Source organism: Dermacentor variabilis, chromosome 2 (genome assembly GCF_050947875.1).
Source record: "Dermacentor variabilis isolate Ectoservices chromosome 2, ASM5094787v1, whole genome shotgun sequence".
Classification (NCBI taxonomy): Eukaryota; Metazoa; Arthropoda; class Arachnida; order Ixodida; family Ixodidae; genus Dermacentor; species Dermacentor variabilis.
Window position 1 is genome coordinate 55541250 of NC_134569.1, and position 22224 is coordinate 55563473.

Here is a 22224-nt window from a genome sequence, read left to right on the forward strand (position 1 = left end):
ATAACTACGAATGTTATATAATGGCGAAAAACAAAAGTCCTATAGCAACTGTGGCTGCAGAGTAGCGATCGAGTGACGCACGATAGTTTATTAGATATATGTAGGTTATAAACCCCAGGTAAACTTCTGGCAATAGATTTTTGTCGGCGTACAGAACGGTAGCGAACGCGGCGGCCTCTGATCTGCAGTATCCAGGACCTGACCGACGAGTTCGGCCAACTAACCTCGGAGCAGGAGACGCGTCTCGCGACCAAGACGCAGTTTCCTGTGGAGTCCCGGCAATGGGCAGGCCGCGCCCTGGTGCTGCACAGCGTCCAGACGGGCCGCACGGCGTGCGCCGCACTGCAGCCGCCGGGCGCCCCGGTCACTACGTACGCCGCTCGTTTCACGGGGCCGCCCATAGCCGGCACGCTCTTCGTGCGCCGGTGGCCCAGCTTCGGCACCGTCTACGCCGAGTTGCACTGGACCAACGGAACGCGCCGTGACGCCCAGGTACGCGAACGTTCGCACGCTGTGTAGGACTTCGACATTAGCGGTTTTTGCCGCGAAGCCGTCTGTGGGTATACCGCCAACGAACAGAAAACAGCGAACAGGAAACGTGTTGTGGCAAAGCCAACTTTCTTGAGAGATGCTCTGTAGCTCTCAATCAAATGTAGGTATCTTGGAAAAAATCCTACTGAAATTGGCCGCGAAGACGACTCTATCATTACGCCGAGTTTCATTTATTTGTCTTAATTCACGGTGAAGTTGTAAGCGTTACAGGCTTCCCGTCTGCTGTCAAAACGTGGGCTTCTACGGGAGGAAAACGGAGAGCCCCATGTTTGTCTGCTAGAATAAGCTCTGGTCCTTACAAGTTTCATTCAGCTAATTAATTAGGAAGTACGCTCACTCGCAAATTACAAACAAACTGTTCTGTTTCGCGAACTCCTTTGGACTACGCCCCGGTCAACGCACATCATCGCTCGTGTCGAGGCTTGGTTGAACGGCCACCTGTGTTAACCGGCGCTCTCAAATGCTGCTTAAGCAGAGTACTAACTTGTGTCGTATTAGGACATTTGGGCCACCTCAGGCAGACACTGCCAGAGTACATACCCTGCACATTGCTCACTGGCATTTAAACTAATAAGCCATATTGCGCTTGTGAAATTAAAATAACAGCGACAGTCTCCAGAGATGTGAACACTTTCTGATCCAAAGACAAATGTATACAAGTGCAATGACACAAGCCTTTCGTTCGTGTCCATGCTCTCACTGCACTATTCTTCTCCTCCTTCTAAAGGTGCGGTGGTCCATTCATAAAAGGAAGCAGGACCAGCCAGCACGTCTTCAACAGCCGCCTCCAGGAACTTCGGCCGCAAACCTCACGCACGTAACGCCTCAAAACGTCCCTAAGCCGCCTACGGTCGCGCCCTGTTACACTCCTCCAGAGTCGTGTTCCCAGGTCAGCGTGGGCAAGGTTAGTTGGCAGACGACCAACGTTGGCAATCGGAAATTTCCCTGTCGCACTACACCATCCACGGACAAAGTATAGCAAGTCGGAACGTCTAACAAAACTGTTGTCGCGTAGCAAAACAGATGGAAGATGCAGCAAGTGTCGGATGGCTGCACCAGCGGATGCCACCGCGGAGAAATACTAATTTTAACATGCTAATTTGTGTCCATACGGTAGCTCGTAAATTTCAGAGACTGTGTTTTGCAACAGGGATAACGTAAATTAAGTCAACTGCTTGCTTTGCTAAGCCAATCTCAAAGCTCGTCACAGAAAAGCACGCCGCAGAAGATGTCCTCGCCTCTATCCGAAGGTGCACAAGGTCATACTTCTGAAAATTCATTGGTGCCGCGGTAGTGGATCACGCATAACGCTGTGTCAAAACATTCTACAATACCCTCGTTGATTCCCTGTCCAAGCGTTGAAATTATCAGCAGCGGAAATAAACAGCGCTGGAAGGACAAGCGCGAAACAACAAGAGCGCCAGTATTAATGCTTGTTAACAATGATGCCCGCCCACGCGGCTTCCCTCACAGCGGCCGGGAAATGCGGGAACAAGGGCGTACCACGTGTTAGAGGGCGTCCCTCCTGCTCTCGATACATGCGGTGGAGGCGACAGCGCGTCGGCGAGTGAACTGATAGCAACCCTGGAGGACGTGGCAACGGGACAACCAATGGCCGCGGCAGTGCTGCACGAGTGGAGGTCGCGGCACGCGGTGGCCGACTTAGGACCGCGCCATGGAAAGGCCATCTTCCACCAGCCGTCGCCGTTCGAGCCGACGCTTTCCATCGTGCAGTTGGAGAATCTTGACTACGTTGCGTCAAAGGTGCTCATTGGACCAATTTCCATTGGCACTGCGGACAGACAGTGTCCGGGACCGGCCGCGCCCTACAACCCGGCTAAGGTACTACGTGCAGTCTTTGTCGAAAAAAAAAAAAGCGAAAGACAGTGAGGGAATGGGCATTGCTGCGTGCTGGCCGCGTTGTGTCGCGCCCGTAAGAACTAGGCGGGACGGAATTCTCGAACGATCACTTTTGGGGGTATACGATAACACTTTCGCAAGATTTCGTGTGACCCCTTACCTGGCGCATTGGCGTCTACGGGCGACCGCGTTCCTGTCACTATGCCAAGACAGCGTGCTTGTCACTGTGCGGGGAAAGGCCGTAGACATTTGACGCGTCCAACGCTGAGTCACGCGAAATGTAACTTAGTAAGGCGAAATTTTAGGCCAGTTGGTTTTTAGTTCGCACTACTATGACCTCATCACGCGAAATCTCGCGAAAGTGATCGTATTCTCTAAAACAATCGTTCGAGAATACCGCTACTGGGGCTAGAAAGTTTTGGAGCGGGAGGATGATAGTTCATCTTGCTCATATACAGGGCTTTTGAACAGTGAGGATTTACGCAGTGCCAGCTTTCTTGTTTTCTGAGGGAAGGGAGAAACTGCTGTAGAATCTGTATACAGTCTCGTCCAAGGAGCGTACTTCAAATGCGGCAAAAGGGAGCCATCGCGCAGCACTTAGCATTCGCAGGCGATCTCGCTTCCAAAAACTGATCGAGTTCAATCATGACATCAGCGTTGGCCATCTTTTCTCGAGCATCTTTTCTCTAGGAAAACGCAGCGCCGGTACAAACATCACCAACTAAATACATCGCCCTCGACACTGAACATGCAGCGCTCTTCGCCACTGACCTTCAGCATGCAGCTTATTAATCAGCAGCTTTTATTAATGCAAAAGCATTAATAAAATGCGACCCCTCAACCTTTCGTGGACACGGAACCCACGACCTTTGGTGTTAATTCAGGCGAAGTTAATTGAGGCATATGCAGCTAATTAAGGCACTTGAACCCACGACCTTTGGTGGGAGTCGAACCAACGATCTTGCGTTGTGCGCACCTACTGACGAACACCGTTGGTCACGTGACGTCGCGGCGCTCCTGCTGACGTGGCCGCAGTGCTTTCGCATTCATCCACGTACGGATAACTAAGTGCCGCTTGAATTTCTCCTTCGCCTCGATGATGACAGTGTTTGGTGCGGCATATTGATAGGCACAGAAGCAGTTGAAATAATGAAGCCTCGACAGCTGCCGTCGTCAGTCATTCCTTGCTGAAAGAGACCTCGAACCCGGGCTCGCGCAGATCGAGCGCACGGCGAGTCCACCGGAGGGCCACGGCACGACCGACCAGTTCCCCGTGGGCGACCTGAGCGGCAAGTACGGTCCGGTGGCGGGACACCGCGCCGTCTACTGGCATCTGCTCGACCCGACGCTCCCTCTGTCGGGGCCCGAGAGCGTCGTGGGCCGCATGCTCCTCGTGCGCGGCTCGGACGGTCGGCCCCTGGTGTGCGCCAACCTGCTGCCGGTGTCCGCCAGGCCCCTGATGCGAGTACGGGCCACGCTTGAAGGACCACTCAGGGGATCTGTCACCATCACGCGCGCCGACCACGGTATATATATGTAATGCCGATCGGCTTCCTATCTTTCTGTCTCTCCTCACCCCTGCTATATACCTGTGTAGGGTAGCTAACATGATGTTCTCTTCTGGTTAACCTTCCTGCCTAAGCAATTTCGTGCAACTCGCTCTCTCCCTCTCTTCATTTGACGCTTCCCTTTCTATGAACGCTTCTCTGTTTCTTCGCTGCGCAACCGCTTCCTGGACAAATTCCGCAGCTGAACTTCTGCGTACAGTTGGGTTGAACTTCGCTAGATGGCGGACCTCATGCAACAAGCGGATACACGTATGAGTAAACAAGCCACCAGACCTACCCCTCCTCGATTCCTCACTCATTCCTTAATCTTGGCATGTCAATTACAGTGTCAGTAGCGCTGTGAGCGCATAAAGTTGACCATCTTGTAAAGTGCACTTTCTATAAGCCGCAGTCGAGTTTCGCGCATCGTTTATTAAAGTCGGCTTCTCCTGACATACAGCCGCTATGAGAAAAAAAAAATCTTTACAGTAAACGTGCGCCTTCTTTCTCTCTCTGTCTCTTTTTTCCTCGCAAGGTTAAAGAGCATAGCATGTTTTGGGAACATGTTTTGTCGGTCTTCGCATCAGAAATTCTTTATGAGCAAGCGTAGAAAAATGGAACACGCAGGAGTGCATGGCGTATGCGCTCCTACTGCACACAACATTTATCTTTGCTACTTTCACCGCTTTCCTCACTTGCATCTCCCTTTCGAGCGAACTTTACTTCGCCTGTGACGCAGTATTTGTGGTGCTTTTTGATAAAGCTTGCATGGTAGTTGATTTCAAGCGCGCGCTGTGCGTGTTTTCGTCTGTTTTCAGTGGACTGACATCTTAAGTTAACACAGATAGCAAAAAGAAATAAAAATGCGACAGTGAATCAATGGGTGCCTTTAAGACCTGCTTTATAGCTTCATGTTGTTGTAATCATAATCATTTTGTACCTTTAACCTCCTCACGTGCCCGATACTGAAAGTATCCGGCCACAAAACGTTGGTGCAGGCCGACCTCTCAGCTCTACCCGACCAATAAATCCCTGTCGCTGGATATCTGGAGGCTGCTCACGTGAACAAGAAATGGAGCTGTTTTAATCGTAGATGGCTATCTCTGTGTCGTTCATGCTGTAAAAGAAAAGTTCAGTTGAAACGATTCCCGCGGTATCACGCAGTCCTAGGGTTATTTGTGAAAAGAACGAAGGAACCGCATTTTCAACTTTTAACAAAACCACGTATATGTCATTATTATAACTTTCACGATCCAGCACGAAAGAAAAGCTCATTTGACAGGGCGCGGTAACGTACACCACCTAGGTGCGCTAAGACAAATTAAGCGCAAGTTGGAGACTGCGAGAACGCCGCTCTGCCTAGGCTAGACTGCATCTTTACCGCTTGAAAAGTATACTCGAATCGAATCTAGACGCCTGCAGTCGATGTACATTTAACATCGTTCCGCATTCAGAGGACAGCAGTTTTTAGATTTCACGGTCGAAGGCAACAATGCTCGCTGTCTTCGTGTCGAAGCAAATAACGTATAAAGCACACACTCGAACGGCCGTTTGCCCTTTCCTGCGCGCGTTCATTTGCGCACAGCCGAGGACCCGCTGGGCGACGCGTACGTGGACCTGGGACTGTGCTGGCAGGACGGCCGCAACGGCAGCGTGGACCACAATTGGCACCTGCACTCCGTGCCGCTGGCGCCGGGCTCGTTCGACTGCGCAGCCACCAAGGGCCACTACAACCCGCACCACGTGGACACGGGTCCAGCTTACGGCTGCGAGTGCTCGGCCCACGCACCGCTGCGGTGCGAAGCTGGTGACCTAGCCGGGCGCCAGGGCGCCGTCTCCATACCGGACTGTCGCGCGGGACTGGCCAGGTATGCGCGCATGTACGATAGGTATGCTGTCCCGTCGAAATGCGCCAAGTTTCGAACCAATCAGAAAAGGTGTAGCCGACCTGTGAGACATTCAGAGCTCGCAAGATCGCTAATTTGACAATATGGCGGTATTAGTTACCGTTTCACACAGCGATAGCTGTCGCGGGCTTCTGACTTGCTCAGTCCACCAAATGCAGGTGGACTGGGCGTTTAGCCGGATGGGCGGAGGCGCTAACATTGCGGTTGCAGTCACCTGGTGGCGCAGAGCTCGACCAAACACAGAACTAATATAGCAGTAACTAAGTGTATTCTACTTTGGTGTAAATTTTCGGCTGCAGCGTAACCACGAACATGTTCTTTTTAAATGTTTAAAATGCTTTACACTTGGCTACAGCAATATGAGTTCTGTGTTTGGCTCGTTGAGCTCTGCGCCACCAGGTAGGTGCATCGTGCAGGCCGCCCACGTTTACTCCTCCGCTGTCCCGTCAAAAAGCCTAGCTCGCCTGTGTTTACCGGAATACCGGACACGGTCGTCGGTGCTATCCAAGCAGCGTGCTTTGTGCACGCTGCTTGGATAGCTCTCGCTGGGAATCGCAGGCCAGGCAGATTGCAAAACAATTTGAGAGCCTTCGTGCAATGGCTCCAAAACATCGAAAGTAGACGACATGACGGAGAGCCAATGAAAGCGGAGCTTAACCCCGATCGCTTCGCGAACGAATTGAGGAGGAAGAGCATGGCTAGAGAGAAGGGCAATTTGTAATCGCCTGTAGCTTAATATGAGACACTTCACTTAAATTGAGGCGCGAAGGTTTTACTGTAGTTGTACACTATGTGTCTTCAAAATTTGTACAAATCATTTCAGGGACCCTTTAACATGAGCTCCACTTCAAATAACTGGGCTTCGTTGCGCTTGTCTACGGGGCGCACTTGGCACGTATGCGGGCTGAGTTGTCCCATCATGCACATGTCATGCATCAACATGTCAACAACATGTCAACATGACAACATCAACATGTCATGTCATGTCATGTCAACATCATGCACATGTCCGCTTTCACCGAGGTCTGTGCCTTTCCTGCAGCTGTCACTGCTGAAGTAGTAGTTTGGCACCCAAAAGAAGTTGAAATCGCAGCCACGAACTTCAGCCATATTTGCTGCAAAGTGTTGTCGTCTGCTACTACATCCCGAGCGTGCTTTCAAAAATGCCCGCTAGGTGGCCAGCAGCGGCGCTTTATAGGCTATGCACCGCACGTATAGATCTGTAAACATGATACTCGAGTTTTTTTTTTACTTTTTAACATTCCATTATTCTAGTAAAGAAATAGCTTAAATAAAATATTCGCTTGCTGCAGTCACTAGATTTGAACTTTGAATGCAACAAACTTCATGAAATTTAGTGCAATGGTTACCGAGCAAAATGATTTCTCCGTTTCCATTTATTAAGACAGGACCTCCGGAGCTAAAGCTTCCTCTTAGAACACGAGCAGGAAAGCGCTCACGGCGAGAAATGGGCGCCGGTGCACGCACAGATGGCCATGCACAATCTGGATTATGCATGAACCTACCAGAATGAAGGCATTCTAATGCTACACTCTAAAATTCAATTCCAAGCCTGTCATGGCTATGCTTGCACCATAGTGTCTCCACTCTTCATGATTTCTGTGGTTGTGTTATATTCATGCACATACGGCACTTTGCAGATGTACTGCTTGCATTGTCCTTCCAATTTTTTTTTTTTTTCTTCCACAGATACCACTTTGCAGACTCGCATGTCGTGCTGTCTGGCCCAACGAGTGTCATTGGGCTTCCAGTTGTATTTCACGAGTCGCACTTCAGGATGCCTCGTGTTGCCTGTGCAAACCTTAAGCCCCTATAGAATGTCTTGCTATAAAACTTGCTATAGAAAAGAAAGGTTGCATTAAATAGCTTCGAAGCACCACATGCATAATGAAACACTCGATTGTCCCACTTCATGAAGGACCTTTTAAGAGGCATACCAAGGCAATGGTCAAGAAGTGCTATGAACTTTGCAGTAGCAAATTGCCACCCACATTCAAGATAAACCCTTTGCACTTCTTCAATCGTTCCATAACCCATAGGCAGGTTCAAAAAGATACCTCAGAGTACCTAGTAGCTTGCTTTATGAATGCTGCTTCCGAATAACTTAGGTAATGTAGCTGATGTTGCCCATGTGACGTAACTGGTTCCGTACAGGATGCCAGTCTAGAAGCCGGGCAGAGCCAACAACTATGCTCCTGCAGTCACGTGGTAAAAAATATTGGCTTCCACTTTTGCACTGCAATCACGTAACTGCTTTTACAGTAAAATATGCCACTGCAGCGTTGCTTGGCACTTGTCATGCTTTGATGGCTTCGTTAATGCTAAATGTCTTCCCTATGAGGATTGCACCGTCTCTGGCTCTCACCTGCATGCTCAAGCCCGCAAACAAGTTGAAACTGTACCATCAGCACAGAAACTGTGCTGATGGTCGTGAGCACACCCCTAGCAACCTTGTAGCAGACTTAATGCAGTTACGATGCTTCATGCATGTCATTAGTTTGGTCAAAACAAAACAGCAACAATTCGTGTACACTGACTACCTAACAATGTCCTGCGCAATATGCCTACTAGGAATTGTTCATATAAATTAAAGTAGCCTACAGCTACTTTACTGGACTGAAAAATATTGTCATGGCTCTTTAACAACTGTTGCATAACAAGCTACTTTGCATTTCACATTAAATAGATAGATGTTGAACATTGCTGTTCATGGAAAGACAGATGTCACATTTTGCTGCTCCTGCAGACAGTTTGCTGCACATTTTATTCGTACAATGTGGACTCACTACACAGTGGCACAAAAGAAGGTACAAACCGTAAACACAAAGATGAATATGGAAGTATATACCTCATTAATTGTGAGCATTACAAGAAAGCTCATCATTATAGGGTGCATGACATAAGCTAACAAGAACATGCATGACAATGCTTAGTTTTGAGATCTACAAAACAGCGCCTATACTCGAGTACCTTTAAGGGAAAATACGAGCGAACACTACTGTTTGCATCATGGGGAAAATGCTTTTGTTTTTACCAGCAGCTTCTAACAGGGCATTGCATGGAGTGGCATTCCTTGGGCTTCAGTTGTCTTAAATCCAATTCACACAACTGCAGCATGCCACTACAGATACATGCCTACGTGGTTTGTTACAATGCATTATGCTGTTGTCTTGAATCCAATTCACACAACTGCATCATGTCACAACATATCTATGTGGTTTGTAACACTGTACTATTATGTTTTGCTGCAACTGTCAAGTTAGTACACCAACAATTAGTGAACAAGAACACGACTGGTTATGCCATTCACACGAACAAAAAGTGTTGGCAATGCTACTAATTTGTGATGAAAAGGCCACCTGATCTTCAAGGGGCTGCCATACATTGACCCTGAAATCAACTCATTACTGCAGATATGCATCATAAGACAATACCACAACAGCTTTAAAATTATGTTTATATATATGTATATGAGGCAGGCAAATTTTCTATATAAAGGGCATATAATGTGATACACAGAAAACAGGCAAATGCAGATACAAATCAGCAATACAAGCATAAGCTGAACAATATGAAGTCAAGCATTTGCGACCAGTTTCTGCAATAAATGCAATAAATGGTGCCACATTACTGGATATGCCTAGTTATTTTGTTGTGTGCATTGCAATAGACACATACTCAATGCATTACAAAGTTAAACAGCTTCCACCAGAGTCCACACAAAAATCTACTTGCATAACTGTTTGAGTGGTAGCGCACTGCGCTTGCAGATAATAAGCCAGTAAAAAGGTGATACTGGTGCAGTGCATCAAGATATTATCCTCCTTTTAGCCTTGAAAGACTAGCATGTTTGATGCTTGCTCGTCATGCCAGGAACTAGGAACTTTCACTTACTTTCTGAATGCTACAGGGCAATCATTCTTCAATTACAAGAACATTATTTGCAGAAGGGCGGATGGCTTTCGCCCAATGGAAATACTTCACAACAGCACAGCATTGCATCCGCCATGGCAAAAAGAAAACATAAATGTATGACAGTGTTCACGTAGCAGAGAAGTGAGACGGCAGACTCAGGAAATTGGACAAATTGCAATATGGCCTAGGAGTGCTCTTGCAAGCCTGTGGGCACTTGTGACCCTCTCTCACTTGTTCATATTCAATTCATTTGTTCCCAAACAGCATTTAGCTATTTTCTGTGCACTAAGCCATATGTGCTGTCTCCGAATCCCACGCATACTCCTGCTAGGCTGTCACTTCACAGAGCAATCATGAGAACCATGTGGCTGACAGGCTAGTAGTTTCAGTACTACCCTAATGCTGAGAGGCAACTACATTCGAATCGGGATGGGAGGGAGTGAAAGTAAAAGGAGGTACAGGACGACATTTAGGGAAGACCAGCAGGGCTGGCCCTCAAGTACACTCCAGCTCCATGGTGATGTCGTCTTCGCCAGTCGAAAGCACTGCAGCCGTGACAAAGCCGATGCGCGAGACCCTGAGAACCACCTCTACAAACTGCAGCTTCCAGACGTCACTCTCGGTGGCTGTCGCGTTGGGGTCACGCACCAGCCCAAAGCCGCACTCGAAGAGTCCCATGCAGCTGTTGTATTCGTGCACGACACCAGTCACGCTGATGCGCGCCAGTCCATGATCTTCCACTTCGCACTTGACTGAGCGCACATTGGGATGGAACATGCGGCGTGCACCTCCAGCCAGCTGCCACAGAAATCGTGAGGCCGGCTCCGAGCCACGGATTGAGAGAACACGAGGCGGGTTCTCCCGCCCAGCAAGCCTCTCAAAGCACTGCACCTGTTGGTCCAATGAACAAGGATTTTGAGTTGCTAAAGAATGTTAAAATGCTACAAAGCCTTGGGGAAAACATGAACATTGTGCAGAAAACAAAAAGTGAAATCAATTTAGTAAACGTGCAAGAAGAACAGAGGAATGAAAATTTTATGCAAGCTACTAATAGGATAATAATAAATGAAATAAAGAAAAGAATGAAGACGGTGAATAGCCCTTATAGACGGGAGATAGGAAAATGATGAAGTTAAAATTTATGTTTGTGTTAGAGGGGAAAAAAAACAATACGCAATACATCAGACGGCTCACGAGTGAGACCAGAAATCACAATTTTCCATATCACAACTGGCAGCACACTGCATGTGACGCACAAAAATGTGTCTTCACTAATGATGTTTTGATATTTTAACTACTCCAATCAAAGCAAAAGTATGAAAATTAAGCCTCTTTAAATAAACCAGTTCAATGGTGCCTTCTTTGGCTTCAATGAGCCAAGGAACCATTTGACGAATAGTAAGTGGTGCTCTGCCCAAAACTACGCCTGTATTCTTTTCTTCTTTTTCCCCATAAAGTGTGCCCTGCGGCAACGATTTTTATTTAAATAAAAGTGCGTGCTTGCCACTTAGAAAATTTATGTAACATCTCAATAGGGAGTGTCCAAATGGCATCCTCAGCACCGGCTCCATCAGAGCAATGGAAGCCAATCTTAAAGGCCACGCTTTTTCCTACTGCAGACAGCAAGAGGGATTGCATGAGCCCGAACTGCTTCACAGCCACCATATTTTACACATCACCTATTAAGCATGAAGTCCTTTAAACAATGTTGAATGGCTTCATAGGGGGGAATCCTCAATCCAGTGTGAAAATCCAGAATACCAAAAAATGTTGGTACAATCAAACCTCATTATAACAAAGACACCTCTGACTTGAAGATATCGTCATCATATTCCGTTTTCGTTATAAGCACACACACTGATGTCGCTGAATAAAAAATTTGCAACCACATTTAAAAAAATATGTAAGTGTGATGCCTCCGATGTGCCAACAAAGTGTCTTCTGTGGATTTTGACGCTCCGTCAGTGGTTTGTGTTGATACATGGCATGGGAACAAAAAAAATAACAACTGCTTTGCGATGTTGCTAATAATATGCAACTGTGCAATCTGTGCGACAACACACAATTGGCATGCTGGCTTGTCAACATGGAGAAAAGAAAGTTTTTCTTTCCTCTATGCATTTCAAGCCATGCTTATTAAGTACAGTTGTCTAAAGATTTATCAGTCATGTCCTACTATGGCTGTTAGTCCAGCCAGTATGTGTGGTCAGACGCTTGATCGTCGATCAGGTCTACAGTTATGAAAATATTGATAGCAAGCTTCCTGTGCGATGGCTTGTCACTAGCCACTCTGCCAACCACTGGCAAATTTTCATAGATAGACGTTACGGACAACGCGGTACTAAACGGGCAACGAGGGCACATACCGTATTCGCACGATTCTAACGTGCATGTTTTTAAAATAAAAAGTGGGGTCAAATTCATGTGCGTGCTACAATCATAACTATCTCTACTCAAAATCAAAAACAATACCGATACTCCCTATTTTAAGAGAAAGAAGAAAAGGGAAAAAAAAAAAGCTAATTGCAAGATAGCTAGCCATACTGCCATTGAACAGATGGCGTTTTACGCGTTGGTTTGCGGTTTACGCCTGTGGTAGCGCTTCTGCTCAACCGCCTTTAGTGGTCATAGTCCAGTGCCAGAATGAAAAAACAAACAAACCATGTTTTCATTATGAGGCGTCGTTCAAGTGTAAGGTGATCCTTCTGCCAGAAGAACAGGGTAACCAGGCAGGGTTGCGTGTTTTAGGTGTTCCTGAGACATGCATCGGCAACTCGCAGTGACAAAGGAAATTGTAATGCATTATATTGCCCTGAAGCTGTTTGCGTAAGTGTGTGCTTTTGTATGTTCCATAAGATTGTTAACACGTTGTGCATGGACTCAAGTTTTGTCACTTCATGCGCATGGTAGAACCGGCACCAATGTTGAATTAATCTCAGCACAGTCTCGGATCGAAGAAGAAGAAGCGCCTCCTTCCTGGAGGGAGCCTATGCTCACGAGCAGGTGCAGCCAGGGGCTACCTGAACGGCAAAGAATAAAAGAATGCCTGATGCTTTGAACCTCGCTTCTTGTCAGTGAACCGTACGTCATCTTAAACATTTGGTGCCGGAGACCCGGGGTCTACTACCGGAGACTACGGAAGGCTACGAGTGAATTGACCATCACGGAGAGGCTGCGATCGAAGTGGACGTCGAGACGATCTCTGAACACCAGGCTTAGAAACGAGGCAAGAGCTCTTCTCAGCGATGAAATAGCCACCGTAGATCAGCTCAACACTATTTACGGATGTCTCAAGGTGAATAACGATGAGCTGAAAAAGATCAACGAGGAGCTAGAGAGCCACAGAGTTGATGAAGAGTTTGAGCAAGAATACGACACCGTTGTGGAATACGAGGACAACGCTACCAGCATCATGAGTTAGCTGCTTAGCAAGCGAGACCGCGTTGTCACGTCACCAACACCGGAGCTTCGGCCTTCACCGACAGTCAGTACAGCAGGAGCCCCTGGAGCCAAGCTACCCAAGCTTACTATTGCTCCATCTGCTGGTGATTTGTGTCGATGGAACCACTTCTGGGAACAATTCGACCAGATGATTCCCCGCAACGGAAGCCTCACAGCGACGGACAAGTTTAACTACCTGAGGTTCTTCCTAAGAGGCGACGCAGCCTCAGCTATTGTGAGACTGCCTACAACAGAAGCTTGCTACAAGGACGCTATCGATATACTCAAGAAACGCTTTGACGATAGAACGAGACTCGAACAGGAGTACTTCTCCAGGCTTCCTACTTTTCCTTCGGTCCATTCAAGTGACCCGACAGCTCTTCGCAAGTTGTACGACCAGATCGTCATCAACATCCGCGGACTGGAGACCTTGAGGGTGAGCAAGACGTCCTTTTCCACAATGTTGTGCGACTTGTTACTGCAGGCTTTACCAAACGATATAGTGGTACAGTACCATCGATCTTGCACCATTCGGGCGACAAGTGATAGCAGTAATGCAGCGTCTATCACGGAGCTGGAACACCTATTAAATTTCCTGTCCATTGGGTTGGAGAGCTTAGAGAAAAGCCAGTTTGCGAATCCAGGAAGAGAGAATGTGCCAAACGAATCTCGCCATTTTTGTGACTCGCAACCCATGTCTTCAGTTCTCCACAACAACACTATGAAAGTAACTGAGAACTGTGTGTTTTGTAAGTCGAGTCAACATTCCACGGAAGACTGCACGCTTGATCTCCCACTATCGCAAAAGAAACAAATTTTATCAGGAGGCATGACGTGCTTTCAACGCACGACTAAAGGTCACAGGGCGTGTGATTGTAGATGCAAGGTTACCTGCTCTGCCTGCCAAGGACGTCATGCAACGAGTGTATGTGATCCGCAAAGGGTTAGCCAGAAGACACGGGAAAACTGCAGAACAACTGCCAGAATAGCAACAAGGAATCGAAGCACAAACACGACTGTGTGCGCATCTTTAGGGAAATATCGGCATACCATCAAGGATTCATCGATGAGCTTCCTCCTGCAGACGTTCCGAGCTTGGGCAGTAACAGATGTCATCTGTTTATATATCAGAGGTGTCACAGACGGAGGCAGTCAGCACACATTCGTCACAGAACGGCTATCACGACAGGTGTAGTTGCAGTGTGTGGGCTGTACCATCATTGCGCTCAGTACGTTTGCAAGCAAGTTGAATCGAGCAGCACAGAAGCGGTGTCTTGTGCAGCTCCGTCTGCACAGCCAGTTCTCAGATATGGAAGTTGCCTTGCAAGCAATAGAAATTCCACACATATGCCAAGATATCGAGGCAAGTACAACCAGCTTTCTGTTCGTCACGGAAATTCAGAAGTCTGGAATCCATTGTTGGGGAAGCAGGCATAAGTGTTCCTATCGGTTCCGACCAAATGTGGACTGTGATGACGGGTGAAGTCACTCGATGCGAGAACAATGAGACACTGATTGCTATCAACTCTAAGCTAGGGTGGATGTTTCAAGGCAACACCTACTGCATGGCATTACATATAACAGCTTCGCGGATCATGGTCTGCGTACTGAAGACGCGTGTACAAGAGAGCGACAAATTCCCCTGCTCATTTTGGGAAGTCGAGAGCGTGGGAATATCAGACGCCGTTGATAATGAGAGCAGGCTCAGTCCAGTATTAATGAAATTCGAAGAAACCATCACTCTTAGGGACGGAAGAAACGAAGTGATGTTGCCCTGGAAGGAAGAGGTCGAGCTCTCGGACAACAAGCAAGTCGCAATAACACGACTTTAGGAACTTATCTCCCAACTGTCGAGCAAGCAAGGACTTTTAGAGACGTATGACAACACCATGCGGGAGTACCTGCGGGCTGGACACGCGAAGATTGTTGAAGGGACACCCCTGGATCCGACAAAGGTTTATCACAGGGAAGTGACCCGAGAGCATGCACTAACCACAAAAGTCAGAATAGTTTTTGACGCTTCTTCGCACGCCAAAGGGTGCTTCTCATTAAATGAATGCCTCGAAAAGGGTGAAAACCTGTACCAGGATCTGGTGAAGGTACTGTTATGCTTCAGAATGCACCACATAGCTCTGCTAGCTGACATTGAGAAAGCATTCCTTCAAATCTCATTCGCAGAGAAGTACAGAGATGCCTTTCGTTTCCTCTGGTTTGGAGAAAAAAAAGCACTGCGTTTCTCCGAAGAGGAGATTCAGGAGTGGAGGATGACACGAGTGCCATTCGGAGCAACATGTAGCCCCTTCCTACTGACGGCAACTATACTTCATCACCTAAAGAGAATGCCTCCAAGCAAAGCCAGTACCGCGAAACTTCTTAGCGAGTCATTCTATGTAGATGATTTAGTGGTTGGAGCAGAGTCAGATGAAGGAGCACTTCAAGTCTGCCGCGAAGCCAAAGAGATTATGGAGGAGGCACGAATGACGCTAAGGAAATGGATGACCAACTCAGATGGTCTGATTAACGCATTGGAGCATGAGGAACGGTCGGTAGGCAAAGAAGTGTCTGTCCTCCACGAGACAAGTGTGAAAGTACTTGAAATCACATGGAATCCGTACACGGATACTTTCACTTTTTCTTTGAGGGGCCTTCTCGAATTTATGAAAGAAAACGATGATACCAAGCGGTTCGTTCTTCAAGCTGCTTCATGGATATTCGACCCAATGGGATTTGTTGCGCCGTTCACCATTGCCATAAAGATCTTCTTCCAGAAATTGTGGACACATGGAATAGGCTGGGATGAGCAGCTACCTCAGGATCTGCAAGAAGAATGGCATGAATGGGTGAGCCAACTAGCACTCTTGCAGAATATTTCCATACCACGTTATCTTGACAGCAGAACCAAATCGTCCTGTGTGCTACAGGTATTTGCGACGTATATTTACTACGTATTTTGCAACGCAAGCCCTTTGTCATATGGCGCAGCGCTCTACATCGTACCGAGTTGCTCAGTGAGGACCGAGTTGATGATCGCAAAAGCATGTGTGGCACCTATCAAGACAACGACACTACCACGGCTGGAGCTTCAGGAGCCTTGATCAGAGCAAGGCTACTTAATTACGTCCCAAGTGCCCTCACTGACTTTGATATCCATTGTACAATGTGGTCAGATTCCACAATTACGTTGTCATGGATGAAAGGTGATGCAATGAAGTGGAAGCAATTGGTGTCGAACAGAGTGAAAGAGATCAGGGAAAGAAATCTATTCTTCTACGTGGAAGTATTGTCCAGGACAGGCGAATCCTGCTGACCTACTGACAGGTGGAGTTTCAATGGATAAGTTATTGTATAACTGTACGTGGCTGCATGGACCAGATTGGCTAGGCAAGTCAGAAGATAGATGGCCACTACAACCCCCAGAACCTATCAGCACCGACGATGGGATAATCTGTGGAATGACTGCCGTTCACATTGCGATCTCCAGTGCGACAAAGTCGATATCGATTCTGGACATTGACAGCTACAGCAGAATCGAAAAGCTGCTCAGGGTCACGGCGTGGATATTCAGATTCATCAAACACTGCCGATTCAAAAACAGAGTGCACACTGGTTTTCTAGTAGCTGAAGAGATCACTGAAGCAGAGAAATATTGGATCAGACATGTACAGCAGCAAGCCTTCAGCGAAGATATAAGTTCGATTTCAACAGGTACATCAGCAAAGACAACCTCTCATGTCAAAGACCTCAACCCGTTCTTGGATGCCGACAGCATCCTCCGGGTGGACGGGCGCCTGTTGCACCTTGATGCATCTGAGGAGGTAAAACACCCAGTCATCCTCCCGCACGATCATCACTTTTCTACATTACTGACAATGCGAGCACACTGCAAAATAGCGCATGGAAGCATGAGAGACACCCTGCCACAGCTGCGAGAGCACTATTGAATCTGCCGGGCAAGACCATTAGTGAAGAAAGTCATACACGGCTGCTATACGTGCAGACGTTTCAGAATTGGCCCTGGCGACGCTCCAACTGCTCCTATAGCACGTCATTGTGTAAGGCCGATGAACCCATTCGAAGTCATTGAAGTTGACTTCGCAGGACCACTATTTGTTGTAACTCAAACCGGAGAAACAAAATGTTATATAACGCTCTTCGCATGTGCCACATCACGAGCAGTGCACCTGGAACTAGTTTTCAGCATGACCTCAGAAGCATTCCTCATGTCTTTACGACGCTTTGTAGCGCGAAGGGGTCTACCTCACGTGATTTATTCAGATAACGCGAGAACATTTAGGAAGGCATCAAAAGACTTAGAGAAGCTTTTCAAGTTACTTTCCAAACAGGATGTAATGGTGTACTTGAGCCAGAAGAGTATCGCTTGGAAGTTTATTCTTCCCAGCGCACCATGGTGGGGCGGCTGGTGGGAGCGTCTGGTCAGGACGATCAAGCTTCCACTGAGAAAGGTTCTTGGCAATGCTCGATTTAACTTTGAAGAGCTGACAATTGTGCTTACGGAAGTCGAAGCAGTCGTGAACTCCAGGCCTCTCACCTACATTGAGTCGGACAGCGAAGAACCTGGTGCATTAACACCAGCAGACCTCATCATAGGACGGAGACTAATAACGCTACCACAGGGCTGCAACGACGTGTCAGTGAACTGTACGCACACAGAAGCTGTCCGACGACACGCCTGCAGGAAACGCCTGATGGAAGAGGTGGACGAAAGAATATCTGCTGCAACTTCGGTCAGCGCACTTTTCCCATGGGAGATCCACCAACGAAATAAGGACAGGAGATATCGTTATAGTCCAGGCAGAGAAATTACCTCAACAAATGTGGAAACTCGCAAGGTTTCTTGAAGTCTACAAGGGTGTTGATGGCCATGTCCGCTCTTGCAAGATTCAACAACAGCAAGGAGTTATTACCACCAGACCAATACAAAAACTTTATTCTTATTCGCTTGAGCTGAATGAGTGATTTGGCGGTTGGGAGTGTGTTGAATTAATCTCAGCAGTCTCGGATCGAAGAAGAAGAAGCGCCTCCTTCCTGGAGGGAGCCCGTGCTCACGAGCACGTGCAGCCAGGGGCTACCTGAATGGCAAAAAAGTAAGGGAATGCCTGATGCTTTGAACCTCGCTTCTTGTCAGTAAGCCGTACGTTATCTTAAACACAAAGTTATTCTTTTTATATATTTGGGTGGTAAAATAACTGTGCGTTACAAACGGGAGCGCCGTAGAATCGTTCAAATATGGTATCCTATGCAAGCAGAAAACGTTCACCAATACTTAGCGTTTTTTGTCAGCCATGCCTTTTCTTTCCTTCTTACATGACCTAAGTAGCCTTGTTTTATTCAGTTTTGGATCTTAGATTGCGAGATGTCGGTCGAACAGATGCACAGCCTTGGCTGATGGTTCATTACGAAGCCAGTGGGAATTGGCCACAGCAATTTGTCATGAACTGCAATCCTGTAGCAGGCACAAATGCTTCCTTATTTGGTGCATCTGTTATGTAAACATCCTGCACTGAGTAAAAATATACAGTATTCAGATATGCTGTAACAATGTGCAATTATACACAGAAAACAAAATTAAGAAAATACATGTAAGCTTTGGGGAGCTAAATATAAATGGCTCTAATGCCTTCACTGGCTCATTCAAGAATGTTGGCTATTTCATTCATGCCAATCACTCTAGAGAAATTAATTCCTACATGAAAGCATTGAATATACAGGGAGGCCAACAGTGTCGCCCATTTGTCTTGAGCACGTCACAAACTATTTCCCTACCGTGGGAAAAATGACCATCATTTGTACTAGGTTTTGTACTACTTAGCCGAGCACGTCATTCAAAACAGAGTGTCACGCTACATTGAGGAGCACGAACTCCTCCCACACAACATGGCAGGGTTTCGACCCCACCTATCCACCCAAGATGCTATGCTACTCCTAAAGAGACAGATCTTCGACGTCAAAACAAGAGGCATTCGAAGCATCCTCGCCCTTGATCTCACAAAAGCATTCGACACCGTCTCACACTGCTTCGTACTGGAGTCTGTGACAGGCCTTGGCCTCGACCAGAGATTTCAGGAGTACGTACGCTCCTTCCTAAAAGACAGAGAAGCCCGACTGTGAGTCTCACAACTTAAGTCAGACCCCTACACGCTGGGCTCTGTCAGAAAACCGCAAGGTTCAGTCATCTCTCCATTACTATTTAATATAGTGATGAAGGGACTTGCAGACAAACTACGAGACATCCCAAACGTAAACTGTGCTCTATACGCATATGGCATTACCATCTGGAGCCCAGGAGGCTCCCTGGCAGACATGGAGCAGGCATTACAATCTGCCCTAGATGCCACGGAAGAGTACCTACTAGACACAGGAATGAAACTATCCTCCAAAAAATCGGAACTCTTACTATTTCGCAAGTCTTGCCAAGGAGTTCACTACCTAACTCCTCTAGACGAACTTCCGATCGCACTACACACAAGAGATGGACAACAGATTCCGTGAGTCAAGCACATACACATTCTTGGGCTCCTAATTGAAGCCACCGGATGCCACGGACACACGATCAAACACTTAACCGCCAAAACCGAAAACATGATCAGACTCATCCACAGAGTCTTGGGGCGCAGGAAGGGTCTCTGCAAAGATAACCTTCTGCGTGTACACCACGCGTTCCCTATGAGCCACATTAATTACGTCGCCTATGCCCACAACTGGACGAAAATAGAAAAGACGAAACTAAACACACTCATGCGCAAGAGCATCAGACAGGTCTTGGGCATTCCACAAAGAGCAAGTAAAGCAAAGATTGATCAGCTAGGCATGCACAACAACATAGACAAGGTGATTGAGGCTCAGACTATGGCGCAAGTACTCTGCCTATCCTCGTCCAAATCCGGTAGATTAATCCTAAACGAAGGCAATGTCTCCCCTTCTCCCTATCTCGAGCAGGCGGTTACCTTACCGAGCGAAATTAGAGACAACTACAAAGTCTCACCGTTTCCCAGAAACGTCCACCCACAACACAACGTGGGTAGGTGCCGGGCCTGCGCCCGCGTGATTCTCGACCACACTGACGTGGAGAGTGAAGCCACCGCATCTGTGGACGCAGCCCAGTACGGCAACACATCTACTTTCGTGATAGGATTTGTGGACAGCAACGGAACGTTACGATCATCCGCATCGGTTAAAACGACCACCAGTGCTAAAGCAGAACAAATAACTGTAGCCATCACCAAGGCAGACCCCTGTTAAGAACGGCCTGCTGACGTGCAAGTTTTGCCAACCAGTTGCGACCGCGGGCGTCATCTTTTCCTGGAGCGTCGCCGCAAACCTCTAGCCACGGCGTGACTAAGTCGACTGTGTGTCGAGAACAATACGCGCGTCCTCCACTCTCCGTCGTTGGAGCCGAGTTCGACGAAGCAGGCTTTGTGCCTGCACTCACCACCGCCGCCCTGGTCTGCCGCGAGCGGGGAAGCGCCACGGGAACGTCAACGGGGACACCTTCCCACGCACCGTTCTTGCAGTAAGCACCGAGTTCTACGAAGTCCGTGTGACGCCAGTTCCGGACCATGAACCTGTGTGTGTGTGTGTAAGTCGTCCCGCGGAGAGGCGGCGTGTTTACGATGACTGGACGAATATTTCCGTCACCTTGGAATCGGGGGAGGACCGAGTGTTTATAAACCGCTGTTGTGCGGATGCTCAGTACACTTTCTGTCGCAGTCATGTTAGACTGACATACTTTTCTCTCGCAGTCATGCTAGACTGATGAACTGCATGTAAATACTGTAAATAAACTCATATTCCTCTTTCTCGATGAGAAGCAGTCCTTCCCTTCATCAACGTCCTCAGCGCGGATAAGTTGGACGACGGCATGGGCCAGTTACCTTCTAATTCATGCCGGACTCCAATCTTGACAACTGATTACGAGCGATGGGATTGAGCCCCCAATCCTGACACCCTACATTTACCCATGTCTTCACAGACTTGCGTGCCACAATTCGGGCCTACGAATGCAGCAACGTATCTAAAGAAGTAGCGCATATAGTACTAGCGAGCTCAAAAGAGAGCAAACAGTGCCTCTCCTGGTTCCCCATTCACATGGGGAAAGACATTCACCCGCAAAAAGCTGAATGAAACGGCCCACGACCGTGCGCGAAAACTTGCCGGCCGCGACGGTCCCACAGCCTCCGAGAGGCTGGAGATTCAGTTTAATGACTCGCTACTCACTTACCAAGAAATCACCTTACACTATCGAAAAGGCAGAACCAAATATCCGCTCCCGCACGCCAAACTCGAATGCGCGCAGGTGGCCACGTTTCGAATGCTACAAACGGACTCGTATCTGTCACGACGTCTACTAAATCAATACAAATCAGACATTCCGGCTAACTGCCCAGACTGCCCAGAACTTTATTGCTCACTCTCGCACATGCTATGGCAATGTACCGTGTTACCAAAGGGCACTCTCTCCAGTGAGCCCGAATGGGAAGAAGCCCTCAAAAGCCCAGACCTCAAACTTCAACTCAAGGCCATCCAGAGGGCCTAAGAACTTGCAGAGCGTCACCACGTTCCCGTCCCGACATGCTAAAAATGCTAAAGCCTTTCTGAAATATACAAATGTCTTGCTATCTCATAGCCACTATCTGCAAAGAAATCAAAATTTTCTTTTAAGAACTAGTTGTGCTACAGAAATTTACATGGAGGCACGACAGTTGAGCATTCCATGCAGCGAAGCAGTTGCTCAATGTGAAACAAAGGACTTTAGCAAGTCTTGCAGGAAACTTTTGTTTTCTGTTGCATTTTGCTGTCATAACTTTTCTTGCAGTTTCGGTATGTCTCCACGTTAGCTGGCTGGCGCTGAATAGTTTCAATTGGTGGGGGAGCATGAACTAGAAGGACACCCTCAAGTTCTGGGATATTTCCATCGTTGTCGCTCTCAGAATTAAAGTCGGATGAAAAGGTGGCATCCTCTG

The 22224-nt window shown here is 47.7% G+C and overlaps 2 protein-coding genes across 5 annotated transcripts in view; one reads left to right on the forward strand and one right to left on the reverse strand.

Moving 5' to 3' along the window:
- The window catches only part of LOC142571905 (uncharacterized), a 53973-nt gene that overhangs the window by 11734 nt on the left and 20015 nt on the right, over nucleotides 1-22224 (forward strand). For 2 of the 4 annotated variants that reach the window (XM_075680599.1, XM_075680602.1), the window contains exons 2-7: nucleotides 189-492; nucleotides 1280-1456; nucleotides 2026-2394; nucleotides 3632-3938; nucleotides 5545-5827; nucleotides 7577-9889. In XM_075680599.1, the coding sequence (XP_075536714.1) occupies nucleotides 189-492; nucleotides 1280-1456; nucleotides 2026-2394; nucleotides 3632-3938; nucleotides 5545-5827; nucleotides 7577-7703 (1567 nt within the window). In that variant the 3' untranslated portion in view covers nucleotides 7704-9889. Of the gene's footprint in view, nucleotides 1-188; nucleotides 493-1279; nucleotides 1457-2025; nucleotides 2395-3631; nucleotides 3939-5544; nucleotides 5828-7576; nucleotides 9890-22224 lie in introns of those variants that run through there. The other 2 variants (XM_075680601.1, XM_075680600.1) reach the window with 1 other exon arrangement.
- The window catches only part of LOC142571914 (uncharacterized protein C3orf38 homolog), a 32539-nt gene continuing 18931 nt past the window's right edge, over nucleotides 8617-22224 (reverse strand). Inside the window, exon 4 of the mRNA XM_075680624.1 lies at nucleotides 8617-10693. Within this exon, the coding sequence (XP_075536739.1) occupies nucleotides 10298-10693 (396 nt within the window). The 3' untranslated portion in view covers nucleotides 8617-10297. The remainder of the gene's footprint in view (nucleotides 10694-22224) is intronic.